This window comes from Bufo gargarizans, chromosome 6 (assembly GCF_014858855.1).
Source record: "Bufo gargarizans isolate SCDJY-AF-19 chromosome 6, ASM1485885v1, whole genome shotgun sequence".
Taxonomy (NCBI): Eukaryota; Metazoa; Chordata; class Amphibia; order Anura; family Bufonidae; genus Bufo; species Bufo gargarizans.
The window spans coordinates 191,403,770-191,422,130 of record NC_058085.1 but is presented as its reverse complement, the minus strand read 5'-3'; the positions used below and the strand labels follow the sequence as shown (position 1 = coordinate 191,422,130).

General features: G+C 47.9%; 1 protein-coding gene across 2 annotated transcripts in view; it reads left to right on the top strand.

Moving 5' to 3' along the window:
• Positions 1–6,680: 6,680 nt before the first annotated feature.
• Positions 6,681–18,361, top strand: part of LOC122940601 (huntingtin-interacting protein 1-like) — a 126,359-nt gene continuing 114,678 nt past the window's right edge. The window contains exon 1 of one of the 2 annotated variants that reach the window (XM_044297245.1): positions 6,681–7,105. In XM_044297245.1, the coding sequence (XP_044153180.1) occupies positions 7,088–7,105 (18 nt within the window). In that variant the 5' untranslated portion in view covers positions 6,681–7,087. The remainder of the gene's footprint in view (positions 7,106–18,361) is intronic. The other variant, XM_044297244.1, reaches the window with a different exon arrangement.

The following is an 18,361-nucleotide window of genomic DNA, read 5'->3' as shown; positions in this document are numbered from 1 at the left end:
ACCCAACATTGGAACAGTCCATTGGCATATATTTAGGCCCCGGCACCCAGACAGAGGAGAGGTTCATTCAACTTTGGGTAGCCTCGCAATATAATGGTAAAATGAAAATAAAAATAGGATTGAATGAGGAAGTGCCCTGGAGTCCAATAATATATGGTTAAGGGGAGGTAGTTAATGTCTAATCTGGACAAGGGACGGACAGGTCCTGTGGGATCCATGCCTGGTTCATTTTTATGAACGTCAGCTTGTCCACATTGGCTGTAGACAGGCGGCTGCGTTTGTCTGTAATGACGCCCCCTGCCGTGCTGAATACACGTTCAGACAAAACGCTGGCCGCCGGGCAGGCCAGCACCTCCAAGGCATAAAAGGCTAGCTCTGGCCACGTGGACAATTTAGAGACCCAGAAGTTGAATGGGGCTGAACCATCAGTCAGTACGTGGAGGGGTGTGCACACGTACTGTTCCACCATGTTAGTGAAATGTTGCCTCCTGCTAACACGTTGCGTATCAGGTGGTGGTGCAGTTAGCTGTGGCGTGTTGACAAAAGTTTTCCACATCTCTGCCATGCTAACCCTGCCCTCAAAGGAGCTGGCCGTGACACAGCTGCCTTGGCGACCTCTTGCTCCTCCTCTGCCTTGGCCTTGGGCTTCCACTTGTTCCCCTGTGACATTTGGGAATGCTCTCAGTAGCGCGTCTACCAACGTGCGCTTGTACTCGCGCATCTTCCTATCACGCTCCAGTGCAGGAAGTAAGGTGGGCACATTGTCTTTGTAGCGTGGATCCAGCAGGGTGGCAACCCAGTAGTCCGCACAGGTTAAAATGTGGGCAACTCTGCTGTCGTTGCGCAGGCACTGCAGCATGTACTCGCTCATGTGTGCCAGGCTGCCCAGGGGTAAGGACAAGCTGTCCTCTGTGGGAGGCGTATCGTCATTGTCCTGCCTTTCCCCCCAGCCACGCACCAGTGATGGACCCGAGCTGCGTTGGGTGCCACCCCGCTGTGACCATGCTTCATCCTCCTCATCCTCGTCCTCCTCGTCCTCCAGTAGTGGGCCCTGGCTGGCCACATTTGTACCTGGCCTCTGCTGTTGCCAAAAACCTCCCTCTGAGTCACTTCGAAGAGACTGGCCTGAAAGTGCTAAAAATGACCCCTCTTCCTCCTCCTCCTCCTGGGCCACCTCCTCTTCCATCATCGCCCTAAGTGTTTTCTCAAGGAGACATAGAAGTGGTATTGTAACGCTGATAACGGCGTCATCGCCACTGGCCATGTTGGTGGAGTACTCGAAACAGCGCAACAGGGCACACAGGTCTCGCATGGAGGCCCAGTCATTGGTGGTGAAGTGGTGCTGTTCTGTAGTGCGACTGACCCGTGCGTGCTGCAGCTGAAACTCCACTATGGCCTGCTGCTGCTCGCACAGTCTGTCCAGCATGTGCAAGGTGGAGTTCCACCTGGTGGGCACGTCGCATATGAGGCGGTGAGCGGGAAGGCCGAAGTTACGCTGTAGCGCAGACAGGCGAGCAGCAGCAGGATGTGAACGCCGGAAGCGCGAACAGACGGCCCGCACTTTATGCAGCAGCTCTGACATGTCGGGGTAGTTGTGAATGAACTTCTGCACCACCAAATTCAGCCCATGCGCCAAGCAAGGGATGTGCGTCAAACTGGCTAGTCCCAGAGCTGCAACGAGATTTCGCCCATTATCACACACCACCAGGCCGGGCTTGAGGCTCACCGGCAGCAACCACTCGTCGGTCTGTTGTTCTATACCCCGCCACAACTCCTGTGCGGTGTGGGGCCTGCCCCCCAAACATATGAGTTTCAGAATGGCCTGCTGACGTTTACCCCGGGCTGTGCTGAAGTTGGTGGTGAAGGTGTGTGGCTGACTGGATGAGCAGGTGGAAGAAGAGGAGGAGGAAGCCGAGTAGGAGGAGGTGGCAACAGGAGGCAAAGAATGTTGCCCTGTGATCCTTGGCGGCGGAAGGACGTGCGCCAAACAGCTCTCCGCCTGGGGCCCAGCTGCCACTACATTTACCCAGTGTGCAGTTAGGGAGATATAGCGTCCCTGGCCGTGCTTACTGGTCCACGTATCTGTGGTTAGGTGGACCTTGCCACAGATGGCGTTGCGCAGTGCACACTTGATTTTATCGGATACTTGGTTGTGCAGGGAAGGCACGGCTCTCTTGGAGAAGTAGTGCCGGCTGGGAACAACATACTGTGGGACAGCAAGCGACATGAGCTGTTTGAAGCTGTCTGTGTCCACCAGCCTAAGGCCTCTTTCACACTACAGTATGTTGAATTCAGTGTTTTGCGTTCCGTTTTTCACGGATCCGTTGTTCCGTTTTTTGCTTCCGTTGTGGTTCCGTTTCCGTTCCGTTGTTCCGTTCCGTTTTTCCGTATGGCATATACAGTATACAGTAATTACATAGAAAAAATTGGGCTGGGCATAACATTTTCAATAGATGGTTCCGCAAAAAACGGAACGGATACGGAAGACATACGGATGCATTTCCGTATGTGTTCCGTTTTTTTTGCGGACCCATTGACTTGAATGGTGCCACGGACCGTGATTTGCGGCCAAATATAGGACATGTTCTATCTTTTCAACGGAACGGAAAAACGGAAATACGGAAACGGAATGCATACGGAACACATTCCGTTTTTTTGCGGAACCATTGAAATGAATGGTTCCGTATACGGACCGTATACGGAACGCAAAAAACGGACCGCAAAACGGAAAAAAAAAACGGTAGTGTGAAAGAGGCCTAAATGACAGCATTTCATAGGCCAGTAGTTTAGAAATGCTGGCATTCAGGGCCAGGGATCGAGGGTGGCTAGGTGGGAATTTACGCTTTCTCTCAAATGTTTGTGAGATGGAGAGCTGAACGCTGCCGTGTGACATGGTTGAGACGCTTGGTGACGGAGGTGGTGTTGGTGGTACATCCCCTGTTTGCTGGGCGGCAGGTGCCAACGTTCCTCCAGAGGCGGAGGAAGAGGCCGAGGCGGCAGCAGCAGAAGAGGCCGAGGCGGCAGCAGCAGAAGAGGTAGCAGGGGGAGCCTGAGTGACTTCCTTGTTTTTAAGGTGTTTACTCCACTGCAGTTCATGCTTTGCATGCAGGTGCCTGGTCATGCAGGTTGTGCTAAGGTTCAGAACGTTAATGCCTCGCTTCAGGCTCTGATGGCACAGCGTGCAAACCACTCGGGTCTTGTCGTCAGCACATTGTTTGAAGAAGTGCCATGCCAGGGAACTCCTTGAAGCTGCCTTTGGGGTGCTCGGTCCAAGATGGCGGCGGTCAGTAGCAGGCGGAGTCTCTTGGCGGCGGGTGTTCTGCTTTTGCCCACTGCTCCCTCTTTTGCTACGCTGTTGGCTCGGTCTCACCACTGCCTCTTCCTCCGAACTGTGAAAGTCAGTGGCACGACCTTCATTCCATGTGGGGTCTAGGACCTCATCGTCCCCTGCATCGTCTTCCACCCAGTCTTGATCCCTGACCTCCTGTTCAGTCTGCACACTGCAGAAAGACGCAGCAGTTGGCACCTGTGTTTCGTCATCATCAGAGACATGCTGAGGTGGTATTCCCATGTCCTCATCATCAGGAAACATAAGTGGTTGTGCGTCAGTGCATTCTATGTCTTTCACCGCTGGGGAAGGGCTGGGTGGATGCCCTTGGGAAACCCTGCCAGCGGAGTCTTCAAACAGCATAAGAGACTGCTGCATAACTTGAGGCTGAGACAGTTTCCCTGGTATGCATGGGGGTGATGTGACAGACTGATGGGGTTGGTTTTCAGGCGCCATCTGTGCGCTTTCTGCAGAATACTGGGTGGGAGATAATGTGAACGTGCTGGATCCACTGTCGGCCACCCAATTGACTAATGCTTGTACCTGCTCAGGCCTTACCATCCTTAGAACGGCATTGGGCCCCACCATATATCGCTGTAAATTCTGGCGGCTACTGGGACCTGAGGTAGTTGGTACACTAGGACGTGTGGATGTGGCAGAACGGCCACGTCCTCTCCCAGCACCAGAGGGTCCACTAACACCACCACGACCATGTCCACGTCCGCGTCCCTTACTAGATGTTTTCCTCATTGTTATCGTTCACCACAACAACAAAAATATTATTTGGCCCAATGTATTGTATTCAAATTCAGCTGAATATAAATTTGAGGCCTAGTATTTAGGCGCTGGGTGACCGGTATAGATTTAGTGACAGAATTAGACTTGGAAATGCACAGTAGCGTGTGTGTGAAGTTATTCTGAATGACCCTATGTGCACCTTGAATATTATATACCCTTTTAGGGTTAGATTTCAAATAGCTCTGATATAGCAGAAACCACTAAATTATGAAATTGCTAAATTGGGAATTGTATTTCAACCCAGAACAAAAAATGTGCTTTGACGGACACTAAATAACTTTCCCAGCCACAACAGGACAGCGGTAACGAGAGATTTAGCGGGATATAAATTTGAGGCCTAGTATTTGGGCGCTGGGTGACCGGTATGGATTTACTAACAGAATTGGACTTGGAAATGCACAGTAGCGTGTGTGTGAAGTTATTCTGAATGACCCTATGTGCACCTTGAATATTATATACCCTTTTAGGGATAGATTTCAAATAGCTCTGATATAGCAGAAACCACTAAATTATGAAATTGCTAAATTGGGAATTGTATTTCAACCCTGAACAAAAAATGTGCTTTGACGGACACTAAATAACTTTCCCAGCCACAACAGGACAGCGGTAACAAGAGATTTAGCGGGATATAAATTTGAGGCCTAGTATTTAGGCGCTGGGTGACCGGTATGGATTTAGTGACAGAATTAGACTGGGATATGGCCAAAAAATAACCACACTATTGCTGGTTAAATGCACTTGGTGACGGGCGCAGCTTGCCCCTGATGTAGTATATGGCCAAAAAATGAACAGACTATTGCTGGTTAAATGCACTTGGTGTCACAGCTTGACCAACCACACTACTGAGGGTTAAATGCACTTGGTGACGGGCGCAGCTTGCCCCTGATGTAGTATATGGCCAAAAAATGAACAGACTATTGCTGGTTAAATGCACTTGGTGACAGGCGCAGCTTGCCCCTGATTTAGTATATGGCCAAAAAATGAACAGACTATTGCTGGTTAAATGCACTTGGTGTCACAGCTTGACCAACCACACTACTGAGGGTTAAATGCACTTGGTGACGGGCGCAGCTTGCCCCTGATGTAGTATATGGCCAAAAAATGAACAGACTATTGCTGGTTAAATGCACTTGGTGACGGGCGCAGCTTGCCCCTGATTTAGTATATGGCCAAAAAATGAACAGACTATTGCTGGTTAAATGCACTTGGTGTGATAGCTTGACCAACCACACTACTGAGGGTTAAATGCACTTGGTGACGGGCGCAGCTTGCCCCTGATGTAGTATATGGCCAAAAAATAAACAGACTATTGCTGGTTAAATGCACTTGGTGTGACAGCTTCACCCTGATGTAGGCTTTAGCCAAAAAACAACCACACCATTGAGGGTTAAATGCACTTGGTCGCAGCTTGTGCTGGCGCACCACAAGACACAAAATGGCCGCCGATCACCCCAGAAAAATGTGACTGACAAACGGTCTGGGCAGTCTAAAAACAGTGAGCAATTGAGTATCAGCAGCTCAATGACCCACAGCTGCAGATCGATCAATAATCAAGTCCTTTGGAGGCGTTAATCTGCCTAATCTCGCCCTACTGTCGCAGCCGCAACCTCTCCCTACGCTAATCAGAGCAGAGTGACGGGCGGCGCTATGTGACTCCAGCTTAAATAGAGGCTGGGTCACATGGTGCTCTGGCCAATCACAGCCATGCCAATAGTAGGCATGGCTGTGATGGCCTCTTGGGGCAAGTAGTATGACGCTTGTTGATTGGCTGCTTTGCAGCCTTTCAAAAAGCGCCAAGAAAGCGTCACAAAAGCGCCAAGAAAGCGACGAACACCGAACCCGAACTTTTACGAAAATGTCCGGGTTCGGGTCCGTGTCACGGACACCCCAAAATTCGGTACGAACCCGAACTATACAGTTCGAGTTCGCTCATCCCTAGTGGCTAATAATTTTTCCATCATATTATACATTGCTCGTATCCATGGTTACGACCACCCCGCAATCCATCAGCACCAGCCTATCTGCACTCCTGTGGTCCCGGCCTCCAGAGAGGTCGGCACATTTTCCTACATTGTGCAAGCATGACCACCGTTGATGGATTGCAGGGTGGTCGTAACCACGGAGGCAATGTGATGGAAAAATGAATCCAGCCAGTAAAGGAGGCACCATGGAAAATCACAATACATTAGTAAGTGCCTTGTATTAACTTTGTCTACATGATAAATGCCACTTGCTGTGGAGTGAGACCACCCATGGTTCCTCAGGCGACCACTGGAGCCTTCACTTGTGCCCGATAATCTGCCAAATCATGTGCCCATTGCTCGGTTCGTCCTGCAATTTGCATCAGGACAATAATGACAATAATTTTTATTATTTTTCTTGAGCATTTCCACCACATATAACACAGGACTGGATAGAGGAGACCATCAGCAATGCCACCCCTGCCCAGTGCACTGAGGGACACTAATTCCCATTGTAATGGAGATGCCGTCTGCCCGGCTAGTTGGGGGGGCTCTATCCCACAATCCTCTCCCCCTGGCGGTCTCGGCGCCCCTCCTCTCCGGGGGCTGTCTCGGCCTCTCCCCCAGCTCACTCTCGGCAGCACGGAGAGAGTTGACCGCTGGATGGCAGGCTGTGTGACTTGTGCCAGGCATCGATCTGCCAGTCTGCGCCGTCTCTCCACCCTCCCGCTGTCTCTTCCCCTTGCAGCACTCTCCGCCTGTCTCAGCACCATCTGCCCATCGCCTTGTGCCTGGCACCGGAGCCCTGTGCCCGCCTCGCCACTTGTGACTACTTTCTGATCTCCCCCCTTAGTTCTGTGCCCCCTCCTCGGGTGAGAGGTGATAATGTGGCTGCTCCCAGCATTGGGATAACTCCTAAACTGCATTTTGGGCACTGGAGGTGGAGCTTGCACCCAACAGGAGCCACAAGGGGGGGTCTTCGAGGGACCTCATTGGAAAGATGGACGCTAGCAAAATGGTGAGTGTGATCCAGGACTGTGGTCCTCGGTGTGGATGTGTGTGCCATGCTGGAACTTTGTGCCCTGTCCTGTAGTCACTGACTGCTGAGCCCAGGGACCATGGGGGGCAGGGACGGTGACCAGACAGATGGTGTCCCTATAGAAGAACCTATGTAAACAGATGTCTCCCCCCCCCCCCCTCCTGTCCTAGCATAGAAAGTTACAGGAGGCCATGCGTCCCCTTCTATGAGGTGATAGAGCCCCCTAAACCTCAGATATATAGTCGCCTCCTCAGGCTGGCCCCGCCATCAGGACAGGGAAATGGCGCAGGCGCAGGCGCTAGTCACCGTATAGGGTAAGATTCCGGTCATTTTTTTATTGCTTGTTGTCCGGATTATTGTAAATGATCCCAGGTTGTTAGATATGTTGTATTACTTTATACATTGCTGTTAGTTCCTTTCTGTCACTTTTTTTTAGCTTTTTGATGCCACTTTTATTTAGGGTACGTTCACACTAGCGTTTTTAGAGTTCCGTCCTAGGGGCTCAATACCGGAAAAGAACTGATCAGTTTTATCCCCATGCATTCTGAATGGAGAAAAATCCGTTCAGGATGCATCAGGATGTCTTCAGTTCAGTCGCTGGACGGAGGAAATACCGCAGCATGCTGCGATATTCTCTCCGTCCAAAATGTTGAATCCGGCATTCATTTACATAGAAATGTATTAGTACCGGATCCGGCATTAAAAATACCGGAATGCGCAGACCGGCAAAAATGTGAAAAAAAATTGAAACTGATCCGTTTGTCCGTAGGACAGACGGATCCATTCTTGCAATGCATTTGTGAGACGGATCCGGATCCGTCTACAAATGCTGTCCGTTTTTGATCCGGCAGGCAGTTCCGGCGATGGAACTGCTTGCTGAATCACTCTGCCGCAAGTGTGAAAGTAGCCTAGGCCACCTGTACCCGTTGAGGATGACGTTTGTTTTAATAATGCAGATTTTTGTGCACATAATCCGCGGTGTAGTACAGTACCAGCATATTTTTCATGTGCGGAATTGGCGCAAAAATACAGAAAAATTCGCAGGAAAATCTGTTTCTAAACACGCCCCCGTCTGCAGGCAGCCTTAGGGGTTGTTCACACAGAGGATTCGGACTATGTCAAAATCGTCTGAGGTTTCTTCCGTGGTTTTTCATTTGGGACACCGCTCTCTATTTCGCCCTAGTGAATGGAGCTAAACCGCGAACTGGTCCACGCGGTAAAGGGTATGTACTTTCTTGGTGCAGTCTGGAAAAAACGCACATGAACTGTGGCCCGGCCTCCCATTGTGCAGATTTTCAGTGCAGATTCACCCTTTGTCGTACAAGGCTATGTTCACACAGCAGTTTTTGCCACGGATTCCATGCCGAAAACTCTGCAACCGCCTCCCATTGTTTTCATGGAGTGGATTCCACGGGTGTCTGCTTGCGGTTTAGCTCCATTCAAAAAGATTTCTGTTGGCAGATTTTGACGGTATTAAAATCCGCTGTGTGACTGTGAACATAGCACAAAAGGCGAGATCAGGAGCAAATCAGTGTAAAAAAACTGCAACACCTGCAAATTTGGTGAGGAAAATGCAGCGAAAGACTGCGCAATATCTGCATAAACTACACCGCCGTGTGCATGTACCCTAAGTGTTGGACTGTCCTCTGCACTACTATATCAGCAAACAAAGCAAAAATCTGACAACCCATTGGAAGTCAGGCTCTGCTCTCACTGCTGGTTTTCGGCACTTTTGATGTAGCGCTATTCTGACAGGAACTCCAATGGACCACGTTAAAGTCCAGCGGTGCTCCGTTCCAGAGTCCCATCCCAGCTGCTGGACTGGAAATACAGCATCTGTCATCATGTGCACTGCTGCAGCCAGCACTGACCTCAGTGGTGACATGCCCTGAGTGGTACATGACCGCAGAGGCCAGTGAATGGCTGCAGCGGTGCACGCGATGATAGACCAATGGTCACGCTTTCAGACCACAGGGCGCTGGGATGGGACCTTCATCGCTGAGACGGAGCACAGCTAAGTAGGGGAGTTATTTTTTATGTTAATCACTATTGGGGTAAAAATACAAAAAATGTTTAAACACTCAAAGGATTTTCTTTACATTATGACTGAGAATTATTGATTTCCAGACCCGTCGCACTGCTATCCTCGGCACTGATATATTGCTTCCACCGTCAGATCGACAGAGGTATCTAAATAAAGTGGGCATATAGGTCATAGAGGGGGTTCTCTTGCACAGGGCCCCCCTTAAACCAGGGTGTGGGGCCACTATCAGAGCTCCCTCTCGGTGACCATATACATTAGATAAACGCCAGCCACAGGATAGGGATAACTGACTGATGGGTAGGAGTCCAAACGCTGGAAGCCCCACCGATCTCTAGAATGGGGGTCCCCGTCCTGATGGAGCAGCAGAACACACACGCCCATTCATTCTCTATGAGACTTCTGGAGATAGCCGGGTATAGCGCTCAGCCATTTCCGCTCAGCTGTTTTCGGTGCTCCCATAGGAATCAATAGAGGATGGCTGCGCATTTTGTTGCAAAATATGCCAGGATTCATGTCAAAACATTTTACCTTCAGAAATGGTATAAAATCTCCATGAAATTCACTTGTCCTACGACACAGAGAATATCCGATTTTTTTTCAGTATGAGATTTTATGTATTGGGGCCTCTCAATGTTTTGTAGGTAAAGGATCAGTGGTGTCGGGGTCCAACATGCCTGATCATCTTGTTCTGCTGAAGTGCCCATGCCTGGTAGCGTCTGTCTGCCAAGCTGAGCATGCATGTCCACGGGGAGGTCGGGGATGTACGACAGGGAGGCTTTATTTGAAGTGATGAAACTTTCTGTCTCAAAGGGCGATATTTTTGGTTTAGTGCCGATATGGAAGTACTATATTCTGTACACATTCGATAGCCGTCAGCCAAACATCCATTCCTCCATCAAGCCACGCTTCCCATGATCTCAGCTCAGTCACAGAGGTCAGGACGCATTCACCTCATGCTTTTGTGTTCCGTTCTTCTAATCCATCAAAAGAGCAGAAAAATTAAAATAAAACCGGATCCTTTCTTTTGCGCGTCCGTTACGATCAGTTTGCATATGTTTTTGTCAGTTCCATTATTTTACATAGGAAAAAAAGCCCTCATCGCAGAACTTTTTCTCCTGTCTAAAATAACGGATCTCTGGTGGTCCGACAGACGGATCAGTTATTTTTGGCGCAAATTGATGCCAACTGAGCCTAACTGATGCTCAAAATGACGGCTCTATTTTTCTGTTCTTCTGACGGATCAGGAGATTAGTGATGTGAATGCTCCCCCCAATCAGTAGATCCTTCTGAAGGCCTCTGAGGAGCTTGTCTCACCAAGGAGCTGCTCCAGTTTTCGAGACTCCCGGAAACAGCTGGTTTGCCAGGGGAAGTTACCGCCGGCTGCTCATTTCCCCTGCAGCGGGTGCTACAGTACACGTCGTGTTAGAACCGACCATGTAAATGAAAGACCAGTCATGTCTATGTTTTATGGGAAAGCAGGAACGAATGTCGTATGGACCAATAGAAATCAAGATGTAAGGCTGAGTTCACATCGGCGTTCAGCCTTTCCGTTCTCCTGTTCCATTATAGGAGCAGGAGAACAGAAAGGACGGATTTGGCACATAACGGAGCCTACGGCCCCACAGACTTTAATGGGGTCCGTTAGGTTTCCGCTCAGAAGAAGATTTCCGACGCGGAGACAGAAGTCCTGCATGCACCCAGGTTTACCACACTCCTGAGAGCCTTAGGGCCCGTTCACATGACCATATTTTTCATTTTGCGGATCGGATGTGGACCTTTTCATTTCAATGGGGGCCGCATTTCCGTGGCCCCAGTAGGCATTTCTATCATAAAGAAGTACTCTCCGATGCACATGGCTGGTATCCATGTTTTGCGGATCTGCAACTTGCTGTCCACAAAAATGGACATGGTCGTGTGAATGAGCCCTTCTGTACAGTAGGTTTTTTGTGGTATTTTCTTTCTGTACTTTCTTGTATTTTTAGTGGCATTTATCTGCATTTTTGGTGCATTTATTTTTTTCGGGGAAAAACACCTGGTCTAGATATTAGCCAAAAGTCTATAGGAAATATGAAATACAGAACACACATGTTTTTTTTTTGGGGCCACTGTTTTATTTATTTTTATTTGGTGGCCCTTTTGGTATCGCTAGCAGGTTTTCAGAAAGTGCAGCATGTTGCAGCAATGGCGTGTTTTAGGATCTATACACACTCAGATTTGCGCTGGTGTTTATCTTGGGCTGTAAAAACTCCAGAATAACTACATGCATTCGCATTTTTTTTAGCTATCTGTGTTTTTTTGGCAAACGCTATGCTTGGCCATTACGGTTTTCTTCATGGCGTTTTTCCCTTATAGAGAAGGTGATGTCAAAACGTTTGAAAAAAAACCCATCAAGAGCTCCAGCATGCTGCGTTTTTGAAAAGAAGGCATGAAGACAAAAAAATGCCACCTAATGAACAAAAAATGCCAGTAGTAAAAAAAACTGTTACGTGTCCTTCAGCTAGCATCTCCAGGTGGATTTTTGACAGCAAAAAAAAAACGATGAAAACCCTGTTGTTTTTACCGCAAAACCCCCCAAAAACTGGGGTTGGCGGCTCCTAGGCCAGACAACCCCTTTAATATAATCTGACCTGCTCCATTGACCTAACGGCGCTCCTGGCTCCATAGACTGAACATAATAACTGATTTAGGGTACTTTCACACTAGCGTTTTTGTTTTCGGATATTGAGTTCTGTCCTAGGGGCTCAATACCGAAAAAGAACTGATCAGTTTTATCCTAATGCATCCTGAATGGAGAGCAATCCGTTCAGGATGCATCAGTTCAGTCCCTCTTACGTTTTTTGGCCGGAGAAAATACCGCAGCATGCTGCAGCTTTCTCTCCTGAACACTAGCCGCAATGCCGGATCTGGCATTAATTTCCATTGAAATGCATTAATGCCAGATCTGGCCCCAGGTGTTCCGGAAAAACGGATCTGGTTTTGCGGTCTGTGCATGCGCAGACCTTTAAAAATGTGAAAAAGATAAATACTGGATCGTTTTTTCTGGATGACAACCGGAAAGACTGATCCGGTATTGCAATGCATTTGTTAGACGGATCCGCATCTGGATCCGTCTGACAAATGCATCCGTTTGCGTCCGGATAGCCGGAACTGCCTGCCGGAATCCTCTGCCGCAAGTGTGAAAGTAGCCTTATTTTATTGTGTGTGATGTCGGCTTTATATTCTTCTTACATGTTGGCCTGAACCCTTGCAGCTATGCAGGAATTGCGCAGATAGTGTCATGGGTGCCCCCGGTGTGCTCAGCAACCAGGATATACAGGTCATTCTAAAAAAATTAGCATATTGTGATAAAGTTCATTATTTTCTGTAATGTACTGATAAACATTAGACTTTCATATATTTTAGATTCATTACACACCAACTGAAGTAGTTCAAGCCTTTTATTGTTTTAATATTGATGATTTTGGCATACAGCTCATGAAAACCCAAATTTCCTATCTCAAAAAATTAGCATATCATGAAAAGGTTCTCTAAACGAGCTATTAACCTAATCATCTGAATCAACTAATTAACTCTAAACACCTGCAAAAGATTCCTGAGGCTTTTAAAAACTCCCAGCCTGGTTCATTACTCAAAACCGCAATCATGGGTAAGACTGCCGACCTGACTGCTGTCCAGAAGGCCATCACTGACACCCTCAAGCAAGAGGGTAAGACACAGAAAGAAATTTCTGAACGAATAGGCTGTTCCCAGAGTGCTGTATCAAGGCACCTCAGTGGGAAGTCTGTGGGAAGGAAAAGGTGTGGCAGAAAATGCTGCACAACGAGAAGAGGTGACCGGACCCTGAGCAAGATTGTGGAGAAGGACCGATTCCAGACCTTGGGGGACCTGCGGAAGCAGTGGACTGTGTCTGGAGTAGAAACATCCAGAGCCACCGTGTACAGGCGTGTGCAGGAAATGGGCTACAGGTGCCGCATTCCCCAGGTCAAGCCACTTTTGAACCAGAAACAGCGGCAGAAGCGCCTGACCTGGGCTACAGAGAAGCAGCACTGGACTGTTGCATGTCATTCGGAAATCAAGGTGCCAGAGTCTGGAGGAAGACTGGGGAGAGGGAAATGCCAAAATGCCTGAAGTCCAGTGTCAAGTACCCACAGTCAGTGATGGTCTGCGGTGCCATGTCAGCTGCTGGTGTTGGTCCACTGTGTTTTATCAAGGGCAGGGTCAATGCAGCTAGCTATCAGGAGATTTTGGAGCACTTCATGCTTCCATCTGCTGAAAAGCTTTATGGAGATGAAGATGTCATTTTTCAGCACGACCTGGCACCTGCTCACAGTGCCAAAACCACTGGTAAATGGTTTACTGACCATGGTATTACTGTGCTCAATTGGCCTGCCAACTCTCCTGACCTGAACCCCATAGAGAATCTGTGGGATATTGGGAAGAGAAAGTTGAGAGACGCAAGACCCAACACTCTGGATGAGCTTATGGCCGCTATCGAAGCATCCTGGGCCTCCATAACCCCTCAGCAGTGCCACAGGCTGCTTGCCTCCATGCCACGCCGCATTGAAGCAGTCATTTCTGCAAAAGGATTCCCGACCAAGTATTGAGTGCATAACTGAACATAATTATTTGAAGGTTGACTTTTTTTGTATTAAAAACACTTTTCTTTTATTGGTTGGATGAAATATGCAAATTTTTTTAGATAGGAATTTTGGGTTTTCATGAGCTGTATGCCAAAATCATCAATATTAAAACAATAAAAGGCTTGAACTACTTCAGTTGGTGTGTAATGAATCTAAAATATATGAAAGTCTAATGTTTATCAGTACATTACAGAAAATAATGAACTTTATCACAATATGCTAATTTTTTGAGAAGGACCTGTAGTCAGACATAAGACACCAGCTAAATAGCCGGGAGCTGTTCGCTCGGAACGAACGCCTTGCAGCCAGCCATTTGTGCAAGTTTGGAAAAAACCAGTGCAGATATTTTAGTGTTTTTAGTCATTTGATAATTGTTGTCCAAACCCGCCACTGCAGTTATTACCTTTTTATATAGCGCTGACATATTCCGCAGCGCTTTACAGACCTTATCACCACTCGCTGTCCCCTATTAGTATGTCTGCTCCTGCAAACTCCATGCAGATGGTCCGATTCGACCTCAGGACCCCAGTGCTGCGAGGCACCAGTGCTAACCAGTGAGCCACCATGATGCTTACTGGCCACTGCTTTCACACCTCTCTCTGGAGTGGTGGTGCTGGGGCTCTGGGGGATTAAACAGTCACTGCCCCTACCTTCTAATTTTTAACCCCCTCTCAACCTGCGCCATACCTGTACAGTATGTGCAGCATACTAAGTGAGTGGGCACAGGAGCTGTGCTTGCCCGATCAGGGACAGGGGCCTGGCTGTTATTGACAGCCAGGTCCCCTTAGATGCCGCTCTCAATGCTGACCGTTACATCTTAGGAGTTTACAGAGGGAGGGAGCTCCCTCTCTGAACTCATCAGCTGCCCGTGATGCAATGGAGGTTGCCATTGCACCTGAAAACATTACAAAGGTCTCTGGGCCTGCCATGTACAGACGCCAATAAGGCCCGGCAACTGTCAGTGTAAAAATGCAGTGATGACATTGAACCAGCGATCAGACCTGAAAAGTTAAATGGGAGTTAAAAAAAAAAACGTAAAAAAAAAAAAAGGTTTATGAAAATAAAAAAGAAATATACCGTATTTTTCGCCCTATTAGACGCACCGGCCTATAAGACCTCAGACCTCAGATCAGAACCCAATCAGACCCCCAATGTTAATCAGACCTCAGCTCATACCCCCAATGTTAATCACACATCAGATTAGACCCCCAATGTCAATTAGACCTCAGATCAGACAAAAAATAATAATTAATCAACTCGCCTCTCCTGTTCCACCACCGCTCCTGAGATCCAACTGTCTTCCTGCCGTGCTGTGCTTTGACCCGCCGCTGCACAGCGTGAGGTCACAGAGCGTGCTGACGTCCTCACTCTATGCTTAGGTCACAGAAGTACGTGCCGCAGCCGGCAGGCGAAGACCAGGAAGCGGTGAGTACAGAGCCAGGAGAGCGCTGCATTCACAGCTCTCCGGTCCTCCTGTACTAATAAGCGTACCAGCTAAGTCAATGAGATTCAAAACCTCATCTACCTGGTGCTGTAGTGTTCTGCACAGAATCTACCTGCAGAGCTTATTTTGAAATCTGCAGAATGTCAATTGTTTGTGTGCATTTTCAGTGCAGATTTCCCCCTTTGCAATGCGAAGTATGACATCTGGGAGACATGCGGATTTGGTGCTGCAACACAGCAAGAACTGCACAGAAACATACACTGCCGTGTGCAGGCTACTTAAGAGGCTACACACATTTCCATCCATGTCTTAGGACCGCACATGGCCAGCGCTACATAGAGAATGCATATTCTTGTCCACAACCACGGACAACAATAGGACACGCTCCATATTTTTTGTGGGGCCGAGGAACGGAACAACGGTGTGCTGTCTGCATCTTGTGCGGCTCCATTGAAATGAATGGGTCCGTACCCATTCCGCAAAATTGCGGAACAGATGCAAATCCATTTATAGGGTCGTGTGAATGCATCCTTAGGCCTCTTTCACACGGGCGTCGCGTGTGAGGGCTGGATAGGATGCGGGTGCATCGCGGGAAAATGCGCAATTAATGCGTTTTGCATGTTTGGTACCCAGACCCGAGCCCGGACTTCTTCACAGAAATTCGGGTTTGGGATCGGTGTTGTGTAAATTTTATTATTTTCCCTTATAACATGGTTATAAGGGAAAATAATAGCATTTTTAATACAGAATGCTTAGTACAATAGGGCTGGAAGGGTTAAAAAAATAAAAATGAAAAATTAAACTCACCTCATCCACTTGTTCGCGCAGCCCGGCTTCTCTTCTTTCTTCTTCTTTGAGGACCTGGGAGAAAAGGACCCTTGGGGACGTCACTGCGCTCATCACATGGTCATGGACCATGTGATGGACCATGTGATGAGCACAGTGACGTCACCAAAGGTCCTTTTCTCCCAAGTCCTCAAAGAAGAAGACAGGGCTGCGCGAACAAGTGGATAAGGTGAGTTTAATTTATTTATTTTAACCCCTCCATCCCTATTTTACTAATCATTCTTTATTAAGAATGCTATTATTTTCCCTTATAAGGTAGGTTTCAGTCAAGTACGCTAGTGTGACATCACAAGGAGGGTTTCAGTCAGGTAAGCTGCTGTGACATCACAAGGAGGGTTTCAGTCAGGTAAGGTAGTGTGACATCACAAGGTGGGTTTCAGTCAGGTAAAAAAAAAAATCCAGGATAGGAAAAAAAGTGACAGTGCCGTAATATTATAGATTCCAAACAGTGATGAGAGCCCCAAAATCACAGAGGAAGGTCTCATGCACACGGCTGTTGGGCCGTATTGCGGCCCGCAAACGCCGGGTTGGCAATCCACGGCCGCCGGCCGTGTGCATCACGGATGCGGACCCATTCACTTTAATGGGTCCGCAATTCCAGAGATGCGGAACGGAGTCACGGAACGGAACACTGGAAGCACTACGGAGTGCTTCCGTGGTGTTTCTTTCTGTTGTTCCGCACCGCAAATAAATATGACATATTTTTTTGCGGTGCGGACAGACCACGGACCCATTCAAGTAGAATGGGTCCGGCCCGCTGCACGGATGTTGCCCGTACATTGGGGACCGCAATTGCACGGAACGGCCGTGTGCATGAGGCCGAATAGGAAGGAAGTGAAGACATCCTATTCCGCTGCATTTTTGGATTCACTGGATCTCATCACACTGTCTGAAATCTACATTATTACAGCGCTGTCACTTTAAGGCCCTCTTCACAGATACCCTTGGGCCTCTGGTGTGGACCTCCTCTCTCCATAGATATTTGTGGTCTGATTAGTGACAGTAGGCATCTGACCACTTTTGTGTTTTGCGGTTTGGGTGGCTGCAGTGGTCTCGGTGTCACTGGGTGCACTCATTTCTCCATACTTTGTGGCTGGAGGAATATTTATTTAATAGCTATGGTGACATTTTTAGACTGGGTGTATTCTGGCATCTATTAAAAATTACTGAAAATAGCAAAATACAGTTTCTGGTGCTGGATAAGTTAACGGAAACTTAAACTCAGAATAGAAAAGTGGAAGCTGAAGTCATAAGTAAATGGGTAACTCATTAAACTCAAAGTAAATAAGAAAACCCAGTCACCACATCATTGTACCACCTGTATCCATAAAGACAACATACCGCCATAGTGCTGCAACTACCTGTATCCATAAATACAACATACCGCCATAGTGCTGCTACTACCTGTATCCATAAAGACAACATACCGCCATAGTGCTGCAGCTACCTGTATCCATAAATACAACATACCGCCATAGTGCTGCTACTACCTGTATCCATAAAGACAACATACCGCCATAGTGCTGCAACTACCTGTATCCATAAATACAACATACCGCCATAGTGCTGCAACTACCTGTATCCATAAAGACAACATACCGCCATAGTGATGCAACTACCTGTATCCATAAATACAACATACCGCCATAGTGCTGCTACTACCTGTATCCATAAAGACAACATACCGCCATAGTGCTGCAACTACCTGTATCCATAAAGACAACATACCGCCATAGTGCTGCTACTACCTGTATCCATAAAGACAACATACCGCCATAGTGCTGCAACTACCTGTATCTATAAAGACAACATACCGCCATAGTGCTGCTACTACCTGTATCCATAAAGACAACATACCGCCATAGTGCTGCAACTACCTGTATCTATAAAGACAACATACCGCCATAGTGCTGCAACTACCTGTATCCATAAAGACAACATACCGCCATAGTGCTGCAACTACCTGTATCCATAAAGACAACATACCGCCATAGTGCTGCAACTACCTGTATCCATAAAGACAACATACCGCCATAGTGCTGCTACTACCTGTATCTATAAAGACAACATACCACCATAGTGCTGCAACTACCTGTATCCATAAAGACAACATACCGCCATAGTGCTGCAACTACCTGTATCCATAAAGACAACATACCGCCATAGTGCTGCGACTACCTGTATCCATAAAGACAACATACCGCCATAGTGCTGAAACCACCTGTATCCATAAAGACAACATCCGCCATAGTGCTGAAACC